Below are 20,078 nucleotides of genomic sequence, written 5' to 3'. Positions count from 1 at the left end.
TTGAAGAGAAACTATCTTAAAAATGACAATTTTCTACTTAGCTGTGAGAGAGATGGCTAGCACGTCTGATTAGGAATGCGGCAAACGAGATCTGGAGTAACTAGGAGAGGGGCACTGTGGGTAGGTTTTAGCTGAGAATTTTTGGCTGGCGCGAGCTTGGAAATGGCCGTATCGGTTCCGAGGATGGAACCAAAGTCCAAATAGTAATTAATGAACAAAGATTTACAACATCAGATATAAGGTTTCAGTGTTGTCGTCTCACTTAAGTAAGATTCGATTAAATGGAGTAATGGAATTTTGTTCTACTGAAGTAGACCCATATATATATATATATATATATATATATATATATATATATATATATATATTTTTTTTTTTTTTTTTTGTTAAGGATATTATTTAAAGTCATGTGATGAGAGACAGATGATTTGTGAGTGTATATAAATTTGGAAAGCTGGAATGGAATATAGTGTGCTGAAGTCTTTTAATCCATTGTGTGGATTTGTATTTTTTATGTTTAATTTTTAGTTTTAATTGCGTGATCTGTATTGAGATGAAAGCACTTTCTTTGTGTTACTAATTTTTTTTTCTAGCAGTTTTTGGTCATCTGTTGTCCTCTTTTTCCAGGTTGTGGTGTTTTGTTTTGGGGGATATTTTTCCCAGAAGGGGAAACATTTCTGTTTTGCACTGGAATAGTGACCAATATTAAAAGCTTCAGTACTGAGCCCAACCTCTGACAACAGAACAGAGATACCCACTGACTCAGGGCCCAGTGCCAACAGCCTCAAACCTGAAGGTTTTTAAAGCTGACCCAGACAACATCAGTAATGGCCCTGACAACCTTGATGTCAAAACTAACCCTGACAGGCAGAAAGCAAGCCCCAGGCTCAAAGAAACTCCTCACACAGAAAGCATATGTATTGAAACCATCAGTACTGGTGGCAAAATCTATGAGGAAGTAGTCAAATATTGTGGTCCTAAATTCAGGAGTTCACCAGAGTCTGACCCCTATATCAGTGATAACATTGGCACCTGATAGTTTCAGCCTGACTTCACTGGGACAGGCACTTGAATGATGAAGAGAACCAGAATGCCTGGCCTAAAACCAAGGCCAAGCAAAAGTACCTCTGTGCACTCTAGTACCAGAGCAGGAAAAAGCAAGAGACATTTTCTGCTTGATTTAGCCAATCTAGACTGTAGGCAGAAAATGATTTCTGAAGGATCTTCTGAGAGACGCAAGTACTCTGTATATTTCAGAATTTAAAAAAGAAGATACACTACCTATTCTAATTAGTTTAATGGGAGATTTTGCAAACAAACCTTTCACAAAAATGTTAGAACCACTAAAATGAGAAAGAGTAAAATCTGAACAGTCTTCCACTGTAGATTTAAAAGCAAAAGGACCTAGAAAGGATTCTTAACCTTTATCAGCTCTGTCAGTCTTAAGGTTTTTCTTTTCTCTGTCTCTGTCTGTCCTTCTCTTTATATCCTTTTACCTGGTAGACAGAATCATCTTTTTTTTACTTTATTATCTTTATCACATACAACAATAAATGCAAATGCTTTATTATATAACACACAATTTATATAACACACAATTTATAACATAAACTGTTTTATATAAATACTCTTAAGAACAAAACCTGTTTAACTTAGTTTCTCTTTTCCTCTTCCTTTTAGTGTCCTTTCAGGTATTAATGACATAAAGTAGAGTATATGCTTTTCAGCCCCCCACAAGTTTAATAAAGTCAACAAAAGTCCAATATTTCTACTTTTTCTTGTACAACCATATTCCTCAAATGTGACTGATGATGTATAATCTCACATTTACTCACTAATTTCAGTGTTGCTGGTCTTCTTTCTGTTCATCTCCTTCTCCCAACCCCAGACTCTGGTTCAAGAACAAGTTACTTCTGATTTTTCAAGTCAACTCCTGTGCTTTTTTGTGCATCTCAAGCATTTTTCTTTGGAACAATGAAAAAGGTTTCACTGGCAAAGTCACTCTCTGAGCTTTTTGTTTGTTTTTTTCTCTTTGGCCTTTTCTGCATCACAACATGACTTTGATTCTCCATGAAAAAAAATATTCTGAAGACAGCTGGATACAACATGTATTATCTCACAACAGCCTCTCAACTTTTTCTGATTCCTGAGATAAATGTGCTTTTCTTCTGCCTGGTATACAGTGAATAAACATTTTCTACAAACACTCTACTGTTTCCAATTTTTAATACTTTATGCTGGCATGATTGCATCTTTACTAATACAGGTCTTGGCTGCTTTCTCATAGTTAAGCTACAACATACACACAGTGTGCCCTTTCAATTAACAAATCCTGCTGTGGAATACCAGTCCAGTTGCTTATTTTTTGCTTTCACAAAATTACTATAGTCTGTTCCTTCCAGTTTCTCAGGTACAGTAGAAATCTCAGTTTTCCCTGTGTGCTCTGCCCTTTAACTGTACTATTTTTTGAAACAGCTCTTCTTGAGCAGTCTTGTACTCAGCCAACCTTTTCTTCATTTCAACTTCTAATTTTTGCCGTTTTATCAGTTCATCTGAATGGCTGGTGAAAGCTCCTTCCATTTTTCCAGCCTTTTGTTATTTACGTTGATATACTCTTTCAATGTTTAATTTATTTTAAACAGCTCTGAGAAAATCTGATTTATGTTTTACTCTAGATTACTGGAAACCACTAAAACTGGAGCTTTAACTGCTTTTTGCTGAACAGCTGCAGGATCTTTCCCAGTCAGTGTTTTCTTTTCAACTTTTGTACTTGATTTTCTTTCAGACTCTCTTAAGTTTCTTCTTTGCTGGGATCCAGGCAGTGTACTTACTAGCCAGTAATTGAATTTACTAAAACTGGTAAAGTTCCTGGCCCTGATCCCGCAGTTTCTTTTTCATATTGGGAGGAGCTGAAATTAAGCTGTTGGTCAATATGCAGTCATCCTGGAAAGCAGAGAGAATCATCTTTTGCAGATAAGGGCTATCTATCTATCTATCTATCTATCTATCTATCTATCTATCTATCTATCTATCTATCTATCTATCCATCCATCCAAACAGAAAAGTAGGTGCAACATCTTGAATCTCAGTCAGACAAATTGCAAACCATTGCAGATTCCTGACATCCCATATATGCAACTAAATTAATTACATGAATTCTCAATATGATTTAATGAAGGTTCATACGTTGATTCTAATTCCAGGATCCTTTTAAAGGTATCAGGGCTTTTCAGTGGCAGGTGGCTGTGAATCAGGCTTCTGAAAGAACTGATGCTAAACATCAGAAAGACAAACTAAAAGGAACAGCAACAGGTTTTGGTTCTACAAGTTTTGACTTATAGTCATACCTTTTCTTAGGGGACAACTGTTCCTAGACTCCCATTTGCAATTGATCTTTTGTAAACAGTTCCCTAAAAGAAAAATCCTGATGAAAAGAGCATAAGAAATACATATATCTTTAGCTCTAGCTAGAGCAAAAGCTGAACTCATTTGGTCCCAGTAAACCCACTTTTATTAAGCTTCTTCCTCTACCTTACTGCTAGGAGGAACATGAGGCGCAGAGATGCATTTCTTTGTGAGGCAGATTTAGAAGGAGGTGTCACACTAGCAGAACAAGGAGTAAATTACTTAAGACAGGCTGCTGAAGTATGCTCTAAATTCTGGTATAATGAAAGTCATTTTGTAGCGAAAGAGACAGCGACCTGTTACTAGATGGTGGCAAAACCTGTGTTTACTTCTTAGGTATCCAGTTCACAGATATGCAGACATGAGACACCCCATCCACCAGGTGTGTTTAGGAAAGACAGCAAAAAAATTGCAGCAACACATAACTTGACATCCAACCTTTAATTAGGAAACAGATCACTTCTCAGCTTTACATAAGATCATGCTCAACACCATTTTATGCACCATTTTAGCCACTTCTGTTACACAGTCTCTACTTGCTTTCTCACTGAAAATCCCCTATTGATACAAATTGGGGGTTAGATATCAATAAGTAAACAAAAGAATCTGACCAGAAAGGCAGGTAAGGCCTTCTCAGTCACAGACATCTGCCCTGCAGAAACTCTGAAGTTGTCTTAACCAAAATGCTTTCGTTCCATTTTATTTTAGAAGAGTAAAGCTGACATTGAAATGTCTTTTGAATGCTTTTTACTCTAATTTTGAAAGACTGCTTTTCAATTTGAGATGTTGCCTTCTCACTTTTCTAACACAACTCTTATTTTCTTTAAAAGCACCAAAGAACTTGTATCAGAGCATCAAAAAGTCAGCTTTATATGTTCAGTGAAAAGACTATAAGGTTTTAGTTCTCCAAGCCTAAACCTTTTTGTCAAATACTGCAAATAACATCTAGACTACAGTGTTTTCCAAAGCAAAAAAAAAAACAAAACAAATAATGAGTGCCAAAATCTTTAGATGGAATATGACATTCATACTTGTTAAACAGCTAGGTAGGAAATGTTACTAGTAATTAGAGAAAAATACAAAGCATAATATTTCTTATAAAAGAAAATATATATATGCTTCAAATGCATAATCACAAAAACAGGCCTTAATGGCCACTGACCTGACAAATCAAGTACATAAAAAGAATGACTATACATTAATGCAGCAAAAAATGACTAAAAAGGCACAAGTAAATCTGAGTTTTATACACAACTTTTCCCGTAATGGCTAGGGCTCAAGCCTGTGCTTCCTGACATCTAAAAGTATATATGCTTACAAAAAGATATGGCCAGGGAGTGATACTAATGTCCGCCCATGAAGGAAAGTTTCAAGCATTCCAACCAGTTTTATATTCCTAAAGCATTGATTCCTACGATGAGCATCCAGTGCAACTCCAAAATGTACAGTTTAAGTTACTAACAGTAACAAAAAAGAAGCGTTATCATTTTAAGAAGCAACAGAGAGAGATCTTCACTAATGCAGTCTTTACAGTACAAGAATCTGCATCTCTACATGGACAGAAAGAAATGAAGGCAGGCAATTAGAATGGTGTAGAGTCAGAAGCAAAACCTAATTACAAGTATCATTTAGTAAGGTGATTTGAAAAAAAAAACATTAAGCACCTCACACACTTAAAATTTAAAAATATATTATTTTCCAAATAAAAAAACTCAGCAGCAAACTAGTTATGCTATTACTTGAGGAGGTTTAAATTCATGGAAGAAGCAATTAATCAGAAACAGAAGCTGTGATCAGATGTAAGGAAGTATTTAATAAAACAGAGACAGAGGCTGTGTTCAGGGGCAGCTTATAAGTAGAAATAATGGATCAGCACCTTGTTTTGCATGAAATAAAATATGGGATAAACACTCAGAGAACTTTACTGTTAATGAAAAAAGAGAACTGCCAGAATAAGGTCCATGATGTCATGGTACTCTGTAAGCAGGAAAATATAGCTGAATCAATATCCTTTACCTGCCACTGAGACAATTTCACATAGCTATTGTTTCTTTTTGAATCTTTGTATGTTCTGACTTTGACTGTCTTTCATGAACTCAATATCATTGTTCCTCACTTATTTTGTTTATTGTCATACCCAGAATAACACAGTATTAGGCTCTAACAACGTTTGAAACTTATGTAACAAATTAATTAGCAGCATCTTATCATGGGAAAATATTTTCACAGTCCTTACTACACTATCAGTCTGCTTAAAGCAGTTAGACGAAGTAACTTTAGAAAAGGCTTTTCAAACTTGCAAAACAAATTAACTGAAAGTAAAAGTGAATACTAACATGACAATGATGAACTCATTAAATATTTTCTGTAACTCCTTTCCCTGAGTTTTTAAAAACTAAGTAAGGCAAAGCAGGCACTGGTTCTCACCTACCTAGGTGACCCTAGAGCAATAAGTGGTTAAAAGGATTTGCTTTGAGTCTGACAGTATGCTGCAAGATGAAGCTACGTGAATCAAGATGAAGCTACGTTAATCAAACTTGGGTCAGGCTGCTTCATGTTCTACAAATACCACATATGATTACTCTGCTTTGTAAGCTGTAGTGATACATTTAAGCATCTGAAGTGAAGTAATACATCTTAAACCTGATACATCAAATATGTTTGCAAAACATTAGCAGCTGTACTTCTAATAAAGCAATGAAGGTGGAACAGTTTATGCACAGATAAATGCATTACTTGTTTTTATTATTGAAATTAGTACCAGTAAAGAAGAACAATGCAATCATTTGAAAGTAAGAATTCTGAAATGTCGTGGAATAAAAGCAACATATGGCAATAACTCTAGTCTGTCAGTGCTCTTTAGACAAGAAGTGCAAACACTTTTGTAATATTATGATTGATTTAAACAATTAACTGCAATTTTCTCAGTTCCCACAAACAATTATATGACTGCAAAAAATGAATCAGCACGTCATCTCTTACCTACAATCTTGGTCCATAGTCCACCTGATGGATCTACTTTCAGGTTTTGTTTTATACCAGATTCTAATGGCACGAGGGAATTCCTGTGGAGTCTGAATCCCAGCTTTCCAGATCCTGAGACTCCAAGTATCACTGGCAAACTGAAGCTCTCCACAGCCAGGTGCCTGGCTATAGAGAAGGTAACAGTTATGTTGTTCTTGCCAAGATGCTGCAGGTAAAGCTACAAGTTTCTGCACAATCCAGGTCCGGACAGCTGACAGCTCTGAAGCACCAGTACTGCCTAATGTAGCCTGGCTCAGTTTCTCAGCACCTGTAATAGCACCAGCATCAACCTCCTCCACCTTTATTACAGAAAGATCACATGAGTCAAGTATAAGCACAAAATCATCCATCCCATCATCCTTTTTGTCATAGCAGTCCTCCTTCGAACAAGAAATCCCAGAAGTCTCTTTCTTGTTCCCATGGTTACAGTTTTTATCTAATATATTAAGTGCACTGGTTCCAGCAACAGCAGCAGCATCATACCTAGCTATGGATGATGAAGCACCTTGAGCTGCTACAGAAATGTGAGAAAACTCAGATACTGCCATTGCAGAGCTTGCATATTCCTGAGAATAATTCAAGACTCCATCTAAAGTCCTGTCAGACTGAGTAGATTCTGTGCAAGCTTGAAGATAAAGGACAATGCAACCACTAATAATTTTCTCTTCAATGTTTACATCCAAGTCCAGTGTATAATGCCTTACTAGTATGTGACTAGTGTTAGCCATAAGGGGCAGATCATCTTTACTGGGGTCCAGGTTTGAATCCATAATTTCCTTTGTGGTACTAGTTTTAAGGTCAGTGCTGCTGTGGAGAGCATTTAACTGCTGATGTATTACCTGTATTAGATTTATATCTACGCATACAGTGTACCCACATACTGGCAGCCTCCTTTTAATTTTTGTTTTCAGTTGCTTACTGGTTGATTGTGGTCCCTGTGAAGGAAACAATCATTTACAAATTAATGTTAGAGTAAGATAATGCCATCAGTACATTATTGCAACAGTCTAATTATAGCCATAACCTTGAAGAATGATAAATACCACCATAATTCTGTATTTATTTCTGTTACACAGAATATAGTTATTTTAATTTTGCACAAAAAGCTGGCCAACAACAAAAAGCAATACAATCCACAGAAGTAAACACCACGTAGTCACAGTTAGTAATCAAGGATCATGAAAAAACCTAATGTCATACATAGTACACCATCTGAGAATGCCTGGTACTAACACTGCACATTCTAGAGGGATTTACTGAATGCAGAAAATGGACTATAGGGGAAGAGTTACTGCTGTATGAAAGAATGTGTGTGTGTGTGTCTGTGTGTGTGTGTGTAGGGGGGTGTCAGTACTTCTCTGTAAAGCTCTACATATGTGTACATTTAAACAAAAAATAGTGTGTGACATCAGTTTCAATTGATATCAAGAAAAGCAAGGAGAGAGGTTATTAAGGTCCACCTCATTCAATTCCAACTTGAAGACAAAGACAGCAACAAAAGGGAGATGTAAACAGCCCAAAAATCAGAAAATTGACAGCACTTGGTACAAAATGGGCATGGCAAAATAATAGTAACAACTGTGTTGTCTTACAAATAAAATAAAACTGGAGACACACACATCATAATAGTATGTTTACAAGGGAGAAATCATCTATACTGCTCCTCAAATATAATCTTTGTCACCCTTCAGTGTTTGTGGTGCAGTGTAAAATCTTCAGAAATGAACACAATCCCGTCTTCCCTACTTCTGTGCTCAGACCATTGTTTCATTAGGCTCATGCTCACTTGCACAAAAGTACAGTTTTGTACCTACCATAAATGTAGATGTTCGAGGATCCACATTGCTGCAGTCCTAACTATTGGGTAGTCCGCTGTCCAGTCGGCCCGAATACCAAAGTATATGGCTGACGTCGGTCACGGCGCATTAGACTGACGTCAGTACGTCAGGGTACTAATGCGCATGACCGACGTCATATCCTCAGTCTTTTCTTGCCCCAGATGTCAGAAGACCCTAAAAAGACAAGGCCAAAACCAAAACACACCAAACATACCTGCACCAAAAATATATACAATATATACAAAGGTACCAGAAAATAATCTCACCTACACAACCACCCCTAAACACAGAGGGGAAGGAGGGAGGGTAATTGGACTGCAGCAATGTGGATCCTCGAACATCTACATTTATGGTAGGTACAAAACTGTACTATGTTCTTCATTCCACATTGCTGCAGTCCTAACTATTGGGTACAATCCCAAAGCAGAGGTAAGGAGGCTGGCAAATCATAAGGAAGCAGGAGCTGATAACATGCCTTGCAAAATAGCTGTGGCAAAACCAGCCCTAGACTTAGAGTAGAGAGGAAGGTGGTAATGCTTAGAGAAAGTATGCACTGAACTCCAAGTAGCTGCCTCCAAAATATCCTTAGTTGCCACCCCTTAGAAATGCTGTTGAAGTGGCAGTAGCCCTAGTGGAATGAGGCCTAATCCCAGCTGGAATCTCTTTGCCATGATGGGAATAACAAAATGCAATGCAAAACCCAATCCACCTAGAAATAGTTTGTTTTGACACAGGCTTGCCCTGTGAACTCAAAGCAAAAAAAACAAACAACTGCTGAGACTGCCTAAAATCCTTAGTCCTGCTTAAATAATAACGCAATTGCCTGTGTACATCTAAAGTGTGCAAAATCTTTTCCCCTTTATTTTGGGGATCTGCATAGAAAGTAGGCAAATGAATAGTTTGGTTTAAAGCCACACTAGAAACCACCTTAGGCATAAAGGAAGGATTAGTACGTAATGATACCCTATCCTTATGAAAAATCAAAAAAGGCTCAACCGCCATAAGGGCCTGTAACTCAGAAACCCTTCTTGCAGAAGTAATGGCCAACAAAAAAGCAGTCTTCCATGACAAGTATTTCAGTTCAGCAGTAGCCAGGCTCAAAAGGTTGTAGAGTAAGTTTCTCCAACACAAAATTGAGATCCCAAGCAGGAGTAGGAGCTCTACGTGGGGTCTTATATTCTTTGCCCCTCTAAGAAATTGCTTGAACAAAGGATGTGAAAACAATGGTGGGTCACAATCATAGTGAGCTGAAATTGCTGCAGCATGAATCTTAATGGAAGAGAAAGACAAACCTTTGTCCAATAACTCAGTAAGATATTGAAGAGCCACACTCAAATTAGGCTCAGAAATCTCCAAATTCTTTGCTGCAGTCCAAAATAAAAATCCCTTCCATTTTTCTGCGTACACTTTCCTTGTACTAGGTCTTCTGGCTTCCATAATCACATTTAAAACTTGTTGAGGAAGTTGAGACCTGCTGTCTTTCAAAACAGAATATGCCAGGCTGTTAGATGAAGAGTTTGAAGCTTGACATTGAGCAGATGACCGTCCCTCTGAGACAATAGGTGTGGAATCAAGGGTAAAGGCCATGGAGGCTTCCTTACCAGACTCCTCAGTAATGGGTACCAGTGCTGCCGAGGCCAATCTGGAGCTATTAAAATCATCCTTGGCTTGTCTTGTCTGACCTTTAGAAGCACCTTTGGGAGAAGAGGCAGAGGTGGAAAAGCATACACATGAAGATTTTTCCAACTGAAAGAAAGAGCATCCACTTTCCAAGCTGTGTGATGAAATCCCTTCGTGCAAAACTTTGGCAGCTGGTAGTTTAGTGGAGAAGCGAACAGATCTATGTCTGGAGTTCCCCATGACACTGTCAATTTTTGAAATACATGAAGATCCAGTTTCCACTCGTGGGGATCCATGATTTGTCTGCTTAACACATCTGCTAAGGAGTTCTGTGCTCGGCAGAAACCTTGCCTGAAGAGTTAGTTGCAAGCGGCAGTCTCCCATAAAATCATTGCTTGCCTGCACAATGGGTAAGAATGTGTTCCCCCTTGTTTGTTGATGTACCACATGACAGTTGTGTTGTCTGTTAGAATCAACACCTGCCCTGGAAGAAGTAACTCCTTGAAAGCCATTAATGCAAACTGGACTGCTAACATCTCTTTCATGTTGATATGTAGATGCTGTAGTCTGGCAGGCCACTTGTCTTGTATCCACTTTCCATCTAGATGAGCTCCCCAAGCAATGTCTGAGGCATCTGTCGTTAGAATCTGACTTGCCTCTGGCCGGGTCACAGAGAGTCCCTTGTTTAGGTGACATTCCTGAGCCCACCACAAAAATTCCTTTTGAATGCAAGGTATTATTTGAATGACAGTGTCCAAATCCTGGCAGTGCTGTGTCCATAGATTTTTGAGATACCATTTTAGCTTCCTCATATGCAGTTTGGCATTGGGAAGCACCAGAATACAAGATGCCATGAACCCTAAGGCTTGAAGGACTGTCCTTGCAGTCAGCCCGGACTGAAGAGATAATTGATGGAAGTAACTGGAAAGATTCTTTTGTTTGTCCGGGGTTAAAAGGCCATCTGGGCTGCTGTATTCAGTCTCACACCCAGAAAGCACATGTCTTGAGAGGGTACTAGACTGGACTTTATTTCGTTCACAGAATACCCTAGGCATCTTAGCACTGCTATGACATATTCCAAATGCTGTAGAAGGACTTCCTTTTCTTGAGCCAGAATCAGGCAGTCGTCCAAGTAAGGATAGATTTGAATTCCTTTTAGCCTGAAGTAAGCTATCACTGGAGCCAGAACCTTTGTGAATACTCTGGGCAGTAGATAAGCCAAAGGGCAATGCAGAGAACTGATAATGAGAATTTCCAGCTCGAAAACGCAGATACTTTCTGCAACTTAGCCTTATAGGCACATGAAGGTAAGCTTCCTTGAGATCTAAAGTTACCATCCAGTGATCTTTGCCCAGCAGAGGTAAAAGCTGTTGTAACGTCAACATTTTGAACTTTGGAATGTCCAGATAAGTGTTGAGGATAGATAAATCCAAAATTGGTCTCCACGTGTTCCCCTTCTTTGGTACTAGGAACAGGCGAGAATAAAATCCTAGGCCCCTTTCTGGCACAGGAACTGACTGAATGGCTCCTATTTGGAGCAACAGAGAAATTTGCTTGTGAGCCTCTGTTCTTTGTAGAGGAGGAATGTCTGGCATGCCTTTGAAAGGAGGCAAGGTATGGAAATAAAACCTGTAACCGTGGTGAATGATATCCAGAACCCATTTGTCTTGGGTAATTAAATCCCAATTTTCTTTGAAAAGAGACAGCCTTCCTCCTAGAGGTGCCGCCAGGCGAGAATGTACTGGCAGCTGAAAAGGCAGGTCATTGGGTCTGCTTACGAAAGGACTGTCCCCTGCCCTCACCAGAAGTCTGAGCAGGTGAACTCCCTGTCCTAGGCCTAAAAGAACCTTGAGCTCTGCCCCTACCACGTCTAGACCTACCCCTAGACTGGGAATCATAAGCAGGATAAGTCCACCCCTTAGTAGGCCAATTTCTACTAAACTTCTGAGGCTGCACCTGCAAAAAATCCTTAACAGTTTGCATAGACTTAGCCTTGTCCTCCATTTTCTTTAAAACTGCTTCCACAGGCGAACCAAACAACACATCAGACTGTAAAGGAGCATCCAAAATCCTTGTCTTAACATGCTCAGCTAAGTTCTGATCTCTCAACCAGGCGTGCCTACGAAGAACAGAACCAGTGGCAGCCACCCTCGAGGAGGCCTGCACAGCATCAAAACCACACTGCAAAGAATGCTTTCCCACTTGTTCAGGAACATGAACTAAATCCTGCAGCTCTTTACCCTCAATACCTTCAGCCAGAGCATCCACCTTAGACTTCAATTGTGAAAGGAGATAATTCTGATATTTTAACATATGAAACTGACAATTCAACGCCCTCATGGCTAAAGTGGAAGAAGTGTACACTTTCTTTCCCCATCTATCCAAAGCCCTTGCTTATTTATCAGGAGGAATAGGATTTTTAACCACAGAAGCCTTCACACCTTTAGGCCCCTGAGAGACAGTTTCTGGGTCCGCCCTAGGACTCTTAAAAAGATACTTATGGGCGTCAGGCACCCTATAGTACCTATCCGGTTTAACTGGGGCAGGAGGCAAAGAATCAGGATTTAGTGAAGCCTCTGCAAAAACATCTTCTACCACATTCAGAACAGGAGGTATAGCTAAAGGCCTATGCTGGGGTAAAAACAAGAATTCTCTAAGCCTCTTCCTGGAATCAGAGAAATCTTGACCTTCCCATTTAAAATGCTCCCTCATGGAATGCAGAGTCTCTGAAAAAGAAAAATCCTCAGGAGGCGAAGCTGAAGGAGTAGAATCATCCACATCAGAATCAGAATAAGGAGGATACTCCTGCAAGTCTTCAGCAGAAGACTCAGAGGCCTCCGAACATTGCTCAAAACTCTCAAACTCAGGTTCCACCCTAGGCCTCTTATCAGGAGGGGGCATAGAACCTCTAATCATAGTAATCAAATCCTCTGCCATTTTTAGCATATGCTTCTTAGGCAAAGACCCTGAAACACTCGGAGAAACCCCCACTGAAGCTAATGTAGGCCTGCCTCTTAAAGAAGCCTTGGCAACAGAAGGCGAGGCCCTAACCACCTTAGGAAGAGAGGGAAGAACAGCCACCTGAGAAGCCCCTTCAGGTTGGCCTACTTCCTGAGAGGACACATCCTGCAACAATAAAGTTTCTCCCTGAGACTCCAAAGAAACTCCTGGCAGAACCTCTGGCTCCACTGAGCCCTCTAAAGAACCGACGTCCGGGACTGTCGGTTCTTCCCCTCTAGGCTTCGCTGCTTTGTCCTTGCGCTTTTTGGCTGAAGCGGCGCCGGAGCATCCGACGGCATTTTATAATTACAACGCTTCCCAAACACTAACCTGGCACAGTCTAACCTTCTCTTAATAGTGCGTTTGTTAAATCTAGCACAAGAGCGGCATCCAACAACGTCGTGCTCAGGCCCTAAACAAGGAATACACAAAGTATGGTAATCCCTATGAGGTATCTGTTTCCCACAAGAAATACAGTTATTCACCTTTTCTGACATCCGGTTAAATACTGAGGCAAGAAAAAAACAAAATATTCCCCAACGGGGTACTTAGCCAACTTTGATTCGGTCTGAAACTCTGACTTCAGAAACTTTCAGAACGCCAACCTGCACTCGCAAAATTGCTTCTGCATCGGACCATGCGGCAAAAAAGACTGAGGATATGACGTCGGTCATGCGCATTAGTACCCTGACGTACTGACGTCAGTCTAATGCGCCGTGACCGACGTCAGCCATATACTTTGGTATTCGGGCCGACTGGACAGCGGACTACCCAATAGTTAGGACTGCAGCAATGTGGAATGAAGAACATCAGCCATGTAGCAGGCAGGCAGACACCAGGATTGGGTTCTTTACAGAAAGAAACTTAATGAAAATAATACCTTGATAGCTGTAAGAAAGTGAAAGTTTTTTTTTTTTAAACGTCCATTACAGGACTTGCCTAATAACTCCCTTTCCTGTGCATGTTGGCTCATTCATTCCTCCAGGAGTGACAGCCATGCATTACCTGACTGATGGAGAGTCATATGACTAATTTGATCCTGTTTAGGAAGCCTTATCAGTTTAGTCATTCCACCAGAAGGTGAAAATTGGGCTTGATGGAGCAGGCCAGATAGTAGTCTGATAGCAGTCGCCTCCCTGACCTAATCCCTCTCCATAGGTTTCTTGTAGACTCCAAAATGGCTGCCTGGTCAGAGTGAGACAGGCATGCTTCTGCACATGCCTACAACACTGACACGGTGATACTCTCACTGCTTTAAAAACTCCATCCTGCCAGTCTTCCATGGGCAAGCACCCACTGACCAGTTTGGGTCATTAATATTGCTGGCCTAGCTGCCTCCTTCACCCTAGGATGGGAAACCTGGCATCATCTGCTCAAGTCCATCCTTCCATACCTGGGCCCTTCAAAGTCAGTAATTAAAGGTAAGATAGTATAATACAAACAGGAATTGCAATATATAGTAAGAGAAAAGCAGGTTTATGGTATATTTGGAGAGAACGCCAGGAGAGAGAAATTGATAGAAGTAAATAAGTGAGTGAAGATGGGAGAGTAAGGCGGTATAAGGTATGAGTAGATATTTGTTCACATTTACTGTAAATGTGACACATATTAAACTCTCTGTAGTAATTGTTGTATCTGTTTAATTGGCCTAGTCATGGATGAAACGGGTCTGCAGACCAGTTCACTTACCCAGTTAAGTTAAAACAGCAGTTTTGCCTGAACTTGCATGAGGGTGCATCTATCACAGATCCTGACTGCACCATCCACCTTTAGAAATGTACAGTTGTGTACACTTACCATAAATGTAGATGTTCGAGTGTATTCACTGTTGCAGTCATCACATTTGGGTTATCTGCTTGCAGTAGCACTCAGTTGGCCTGGTTAACAAAGTCTTGGGTCCTGCGTTGTTTGCTGTCTCTTCTTCCATGACGTCAGGTCATCAGGGGTATAAAACATGCAGCCGATGCCATTACATCAGTTTTTCTTGCCCCAGATGTCAGGTGACCCCTTAATGGGAAGCAATAAAACATATGTACACAAATATACAAGGATATACTTACAATAAAAAAGCAAATACACCAAAAAGCTTTTAATCATAGTAAAGAATAGTAGAGGTATAGCCAAAGGAATTAGGGGGCTGGAGGGAGGGTAACCAGGACTGCAACAGGGAATACACTCGAACATCTACATTTATGGTAAGTGTACACAACTGTACTATGTACTTTGTGTTTCACTATTGCAGTCATCACATTTGGGTAGATTCCCAAAGGTAGGGATGGGAGGAGGAAGTTAGATAGCATTAGGACCAGCTATAAGACCCTGCAAGACTGCAGTGGCAAAGCCAACTCTGGACATAGAGAAAATTGGCAAATGGTAATGCTTGGTGAAGGTATGTACAGAACTCCAGGTAGCAGCTTCTAGGATGTCCCTGGTAGTAACACCTCGGAAAAAGGCTGTAGAGGTAGATGCAGCCCTGGTTGAATGGGGTCTGATCCCCTGTGGGATAGGTTTTCTATGGTGCTTGTAGCAAAAATGAATGCAATGGCCTATCCATTTAGAAATGGTTTGCTTTGAGATAGCCTTCCCCTCTGCTCCTGCAGCAAATGCCACCAGCAGTTGTTCAGATTTCCTTTAACATTTTGTCCTGTTCAAGTAAAATCTAAGTTGTCTGTGCACATCTAAGGAGTGGAGTATCCGTTCCCCTTTGTTCTGTGGATTGGGATAGAAGATTGGCAAATGAATGGACTGATTGAGAGCCACAATGGATACCACCTTGGGCATGAAGGAGGGATTGGTTCTGAGGGGCACCCTGTCTGCATGAAAGATGATGAAAGGCTCCACGGCCATAAGGGTCTGTAATTCAGATCCACTTCTTGCTGAAGTGATAGCTAAAAGAAAGCCAGTTTTCCAAGAAAGGAATTTTAAATCTGCACTAGCAGCTGGCTCAAAAGGAGGAAGAGTGAGTTTCTCCAGTACAAAGTTAAGGTCCCAGGCTGCAGTTGGGACTCTCCTGGGTGGTCTTAAATTTTTAGCCCCTCTGAGGAACTGCTTGAGCAGTGGAAGCGAGAAGAGGTGAGGTTCTATGTTATAATGAGCTGAAATGGCTGAGGTGTGAATTGTGATGAAGGAAAAAGAAAGTCCCTTATGAAGCATCTCAGTTAAGTATTGTAAAATCTGAGGTAGGTTGGGCGCTGCTGTGCTCATCCCTTGAGATTGGTTCCAGGCACAGAATCTTTTCCATTTTTCAGCATAAGATTTTCTAGTACTAGGCCTCCTTGCCTCTAAAATGATATCCATCACAGGCTTACTGAGTGATGGTAAGGGAGAGATTAGGTAATTAGCCAGGCTGCTAGGGTCAGGGTTTGAAGCTGAGGGTGCAGAATCTGATTCTCCTGTTGAGACAACAGGGTAGGGGTCAGAGGCAGGTGCCATGGGACCAACAATGACACACTGCTCAAGAGGAGGTACCAGTGTTGGCATGGCCAGTCTGGTGCAATCAATATCATCCTTGGTTTGTCCTGTTTGATCTTTAGCAGTACTTTGGAGAGGACAGGCAGAGGAGGAAAGGCATAAACTGATAGGTTTTTCCAGCTGAAGGACAGGGCATCCACTTTCCAGGCCTGTTTGTGGGGAGTCCTTGTGCAATATTTGTCCAATTGGTAGTTCTGGGTGGAGGCAGACAGGTCTATATCTGAGCTCCCCCATTTATTTGTCAACATGTTGAAAATCTTTGGTTCCAGTCTCCACTCATGTGGGTCCATGAGGTTTTCTGCTTAGTCCGTCTGCCAGTGTATTTAGTTTTCCTGGCAGGAATTGAACTTGTAGATGCACTTGGTAGCTCAAGGCTGTGTTTCACAATGCCATGGCTTGTCTGCAGAGGGGGTAAGAATGGGTACCCCCTGCTTGTTTATGTACCACATAACCGTGGTGTTGTCCATCTTTACCATTAATTGTCCTGGAAGAATGTGGTCCTTGATGGCTGTCCGAGCATTCTGGACAACTAACATTTCTTTTTGATTGATATGCAGGTGCATTTGACTTGGGTTTCATTTGCCCTGAATGCACTTCCCTGCAAGGTGAGCCCCCCATGCATAGTCTGAAGCTGTTGTTAGGGTTTGGGTGGCAGGGGGTAGAGTGAATGGTAGTCCCTTGTTTAGGTGGCAAGCCTCTGCCCACCAAAGAAATTCCAGGTGTAGGCAAGGTATGATAGGAATCATTGCTTCTAGATCCTGAGAATGTTGACACCATATGCTTTTTAGATACCATTGTAGTTTCTTCATATGTCGTCTTGCATATGGAATTAGAAGAATGCAGGAGGCCATGAACCCCAAGGCTTGCAATATTTGCCTTGCAGATAACAGGGTTTTCGTGGCCACTAGTTTGAAGTAGGTTGTCAGATGAATTTATTTCTCTGGCATGAGGAAAGCCATCTGGGAAGTTGTATTCAAGCTTGGTCCCAGGAATATAATTTGTTGACAGGGTACCAGGTACGATTTATTTTCATTTATAGTGTACCCCAGACAAGTTAGCACCCTTTGTATAAAAGCCAGATGATCCAAAAATATGTCCTGGCTTTTTGCTTGAAATAGACAATCGTCCAGGTATGGGTATATTTGAATATTTCTTTGTCTGCAAAATGCCATGACTGGAGCTAGGCACTTTGTGAATACCCGGGGCATAGTAGATAAGCCAAAGGGCAGTGCAGAGAACTGATAATGCTTGTAGCCTGCTTTGAAGCATAGGTATCTTCTGCAAGATTCCCTGATTGGGATGTGCAGGTATGCTTCCTTTAAATCGAGTGTTGCCATCCAGGCATCTTTTCCTAGCATAGGAAGCAACTGGTGAGGAGTCAGCATCTTGAATTTTGGAATCACCAAAAAGGTGTTTAGAGTAGACAGGTCCAGGATAGGACACCATGAACTGCCCTTTCTGGGTACCAGGAAAAGTCTTGAGTAGAAACCTTGTCCTTTTTCCTCTTCTGGTACAGTCTGAATAGCCTTTATGCTTAAAAGAGCGAGTACTTGCTTTTGAGCCTCTGCCCACTGATTTGGGGGTAGATCTGGCCAACCATTTGGGGTTGGTAATGTGTGGAAATGAAATCTGTATCCTTGGGACACTATATTTAAAACCCATTTGTCCTGGGTAATGAGTTCCCAGTTTTTGGCCTGCAGACCAATCTTTCCCCCTAAAGGAGCAGTCAGTTGAGAAGTGCTTGGAAGTTTTAAAGTCAAGTCATTGAGACAGCTTTCCATACGGGGACTCTTACTATTCCCAGATTTGGAAGCGGAAGCCCCCCACTGCTTAGTCTTGTGTGTACCCTGGGACTGAAACCTGGGATTTCTGCTGGGTCTGGGTTTGGATTGAGAAGGCCTGGAAGAGGCAGGAAAGGACCAATTCTTAAGACGGCCAATGCCTCCTAAATCTTGGAGGCTGAACTTGTAAGAAACCTTTAACAGTTTGTATAGATTTAGCTTTATCTTCCATCTTTTTAAGAACTTCCTCTGCTTTGTTGCCAAACAGGCGGTCCTGATTTAAGGAAGCATCCAACAATTTAGCTTTAACATGATCAGGCAAAGATTGCTCCTTAAGCCAAGCATGTCTTCTAAGTACAGACCCAGTGACAGCAGCCCAACAAGAGGCCTCTAATGAATCAAACCCGCATTGCAAAGTATGTTTTCCAACCTGTTCAGCAGAATGCATTAAATCCTGTACATCCTTGTTTTCAGCACAGTCAGGAATCAACATAATTTTCTGTTTAAGCAATCCAATAATATGTTGCTGATACTTTAACATATGAAACTGAGTTTAAGGCCCTAATGGCCAAGGTTGCAGAAGTGTATACCTTCTTACCTCATCTATCCAGTGCCCTGGAGTCTATCAGAAGGGGTAGGATGTTTGGCAGTAGAAGCCTTAATGCCTTTGGGCCCCTGTGAAATAGTCTCAGGATCTGCAATAGGATTTTTAAAAAGGAACTTGTGAGAATCAGGAACCCTGTAATATCTATCTGGTTTTCTGAAAGCAGGAGGCAAAGAATCAGGGGCCAAACTAGATTCCAAAAACGCATAATCAACAATGTCTAGAACAGGAGGGATAGCTAAAGGCCTATGTTGAGGCAGGAGTAAGAAGTCCCTAAGCCTCTTTTTCAAATCTGAGAAATCCTGGCTTTCCCAGTGGAAATGCTCCCTTAGAGTATGCAAGGTTTCACGAAAAGAGAAATCCTCTGGAGGGGAAGTAGAGAGAATAGAGCCCTCTGCATCAGAATCCTCATCAGTAGATAAGAGTATATCCAGGTCATCAGAAGAAACAGAAATATCAGAATCCTGGTCAGAAGATTCATAAACAAATTCAGTCCTAGGTCTCTTAGAAGAGGATGTTTGGCTTCCACTGATTAAAGTTATAAGGTCTTCAGCCATTCTTATCATTTGTTTCTTAGGCATAGAGGCCTGAGCATGCGGCCTGGGCGTCGGTTTTCTAGGCATGGTTCGAGTTTTAGGCCTTAAAGAAGAAGGTGGTGTCAGTTTAATATGCAAATCCGTAGGACTGAATACACCCTCAGAAGCTGGTGCCTACACAGCGGCTCTGGACCCATCCAAGGTAGAGACATCCGCAGGTTCCACAGTTGAAGCATCTCTCGGCATACCAGACTCCGAATGGGTCCCTGTAGAGGTTTGCGAATCAGAAGTAGTGGGTATCAGGGGCTGCAAAAGCACCTCACTGAGTACCGGCGAACTGGCGACTGGCTTAGGAGAAGCGTCGTCGGCAGCTTTGGATCTAGGTGACCTGTCTGTGTCTTTATCTTTGCATTTTTTCAGAATGCCGGTAGTTGGATGGCTTATTGATGACATATCTGGATAATTGAACTGAGAACCGAAATATTTAGAGGCGTAAATATACCAACGACAGATAGTGCGTTGGTTAAATAAGGCACAAAACCGACAGCAAGGTAAGTCGTGGTCAGGGCCTAGGCAAGGAATACAGTACGAATGAAAATCTTTGTGAGGTATTTGCTTTCCACAAGAAATGCAATTATTAACTTTTACTGACATCGGTAAGGACCAAGAAAAAGTTTCCCCAACAGGGTACTTAGCTTTAGTTGAAGACTTTGGTTCTGAAACTCGAAAACGAAAATTTCAGGAGTCGGCCGACTGGCACTTGCGAAGTGCTTCTGCTTTGAGCACCGCACAGCAAGAA

General features: G+C 41.0%; 1 protein-coding gene across 5 annotated transcripts in view; it reads right to left on the bottom strand.

The window, feature by feature from the left end:
- LOC122791373 (aminopeptidase O (putative)) overlaps positions 1-20,078 on the bottom strand; it is a 2,634,672-nt gene that overhangs the window by 2,516,385 nt on the left and 98,209 nt on the right. For all 5 annotated transcript variants that reach the window (XM_044059091.1, XM_044059088.1, XM_044059087.1 and 2 more), the window contains exon 2: positions 6,388-7,364. In XM_044059091.1, the coding sequence (XP_043915026.1) occupies positions 6,388-7,199 (812 nt within the window). In that variant the 5' untranslated portion in view covers positions 7,200-7,364. The remainder of the gene's footprint in view (positions 1-6,387; positions 7,365-20,078) is intronic.

The sequence above is a fragment of the Protopterus annectens genome, chromosome 17.part0, assembly GCF_019279795.1.
Source record: "Protopterus annectens isolate FY-2018-M chromosome 17.part0, PAN1.0, whole genome shotgun sequence".
Taxonomy (NCBI): Eukaryota; Metazoa; Chordata; order Ceratodontiformes; family Protopteridae; genus Protopterus; species Protopterus annectens.
This window is presented reverse-complemented; position numbering and strand designations above follow the sequence as displayed.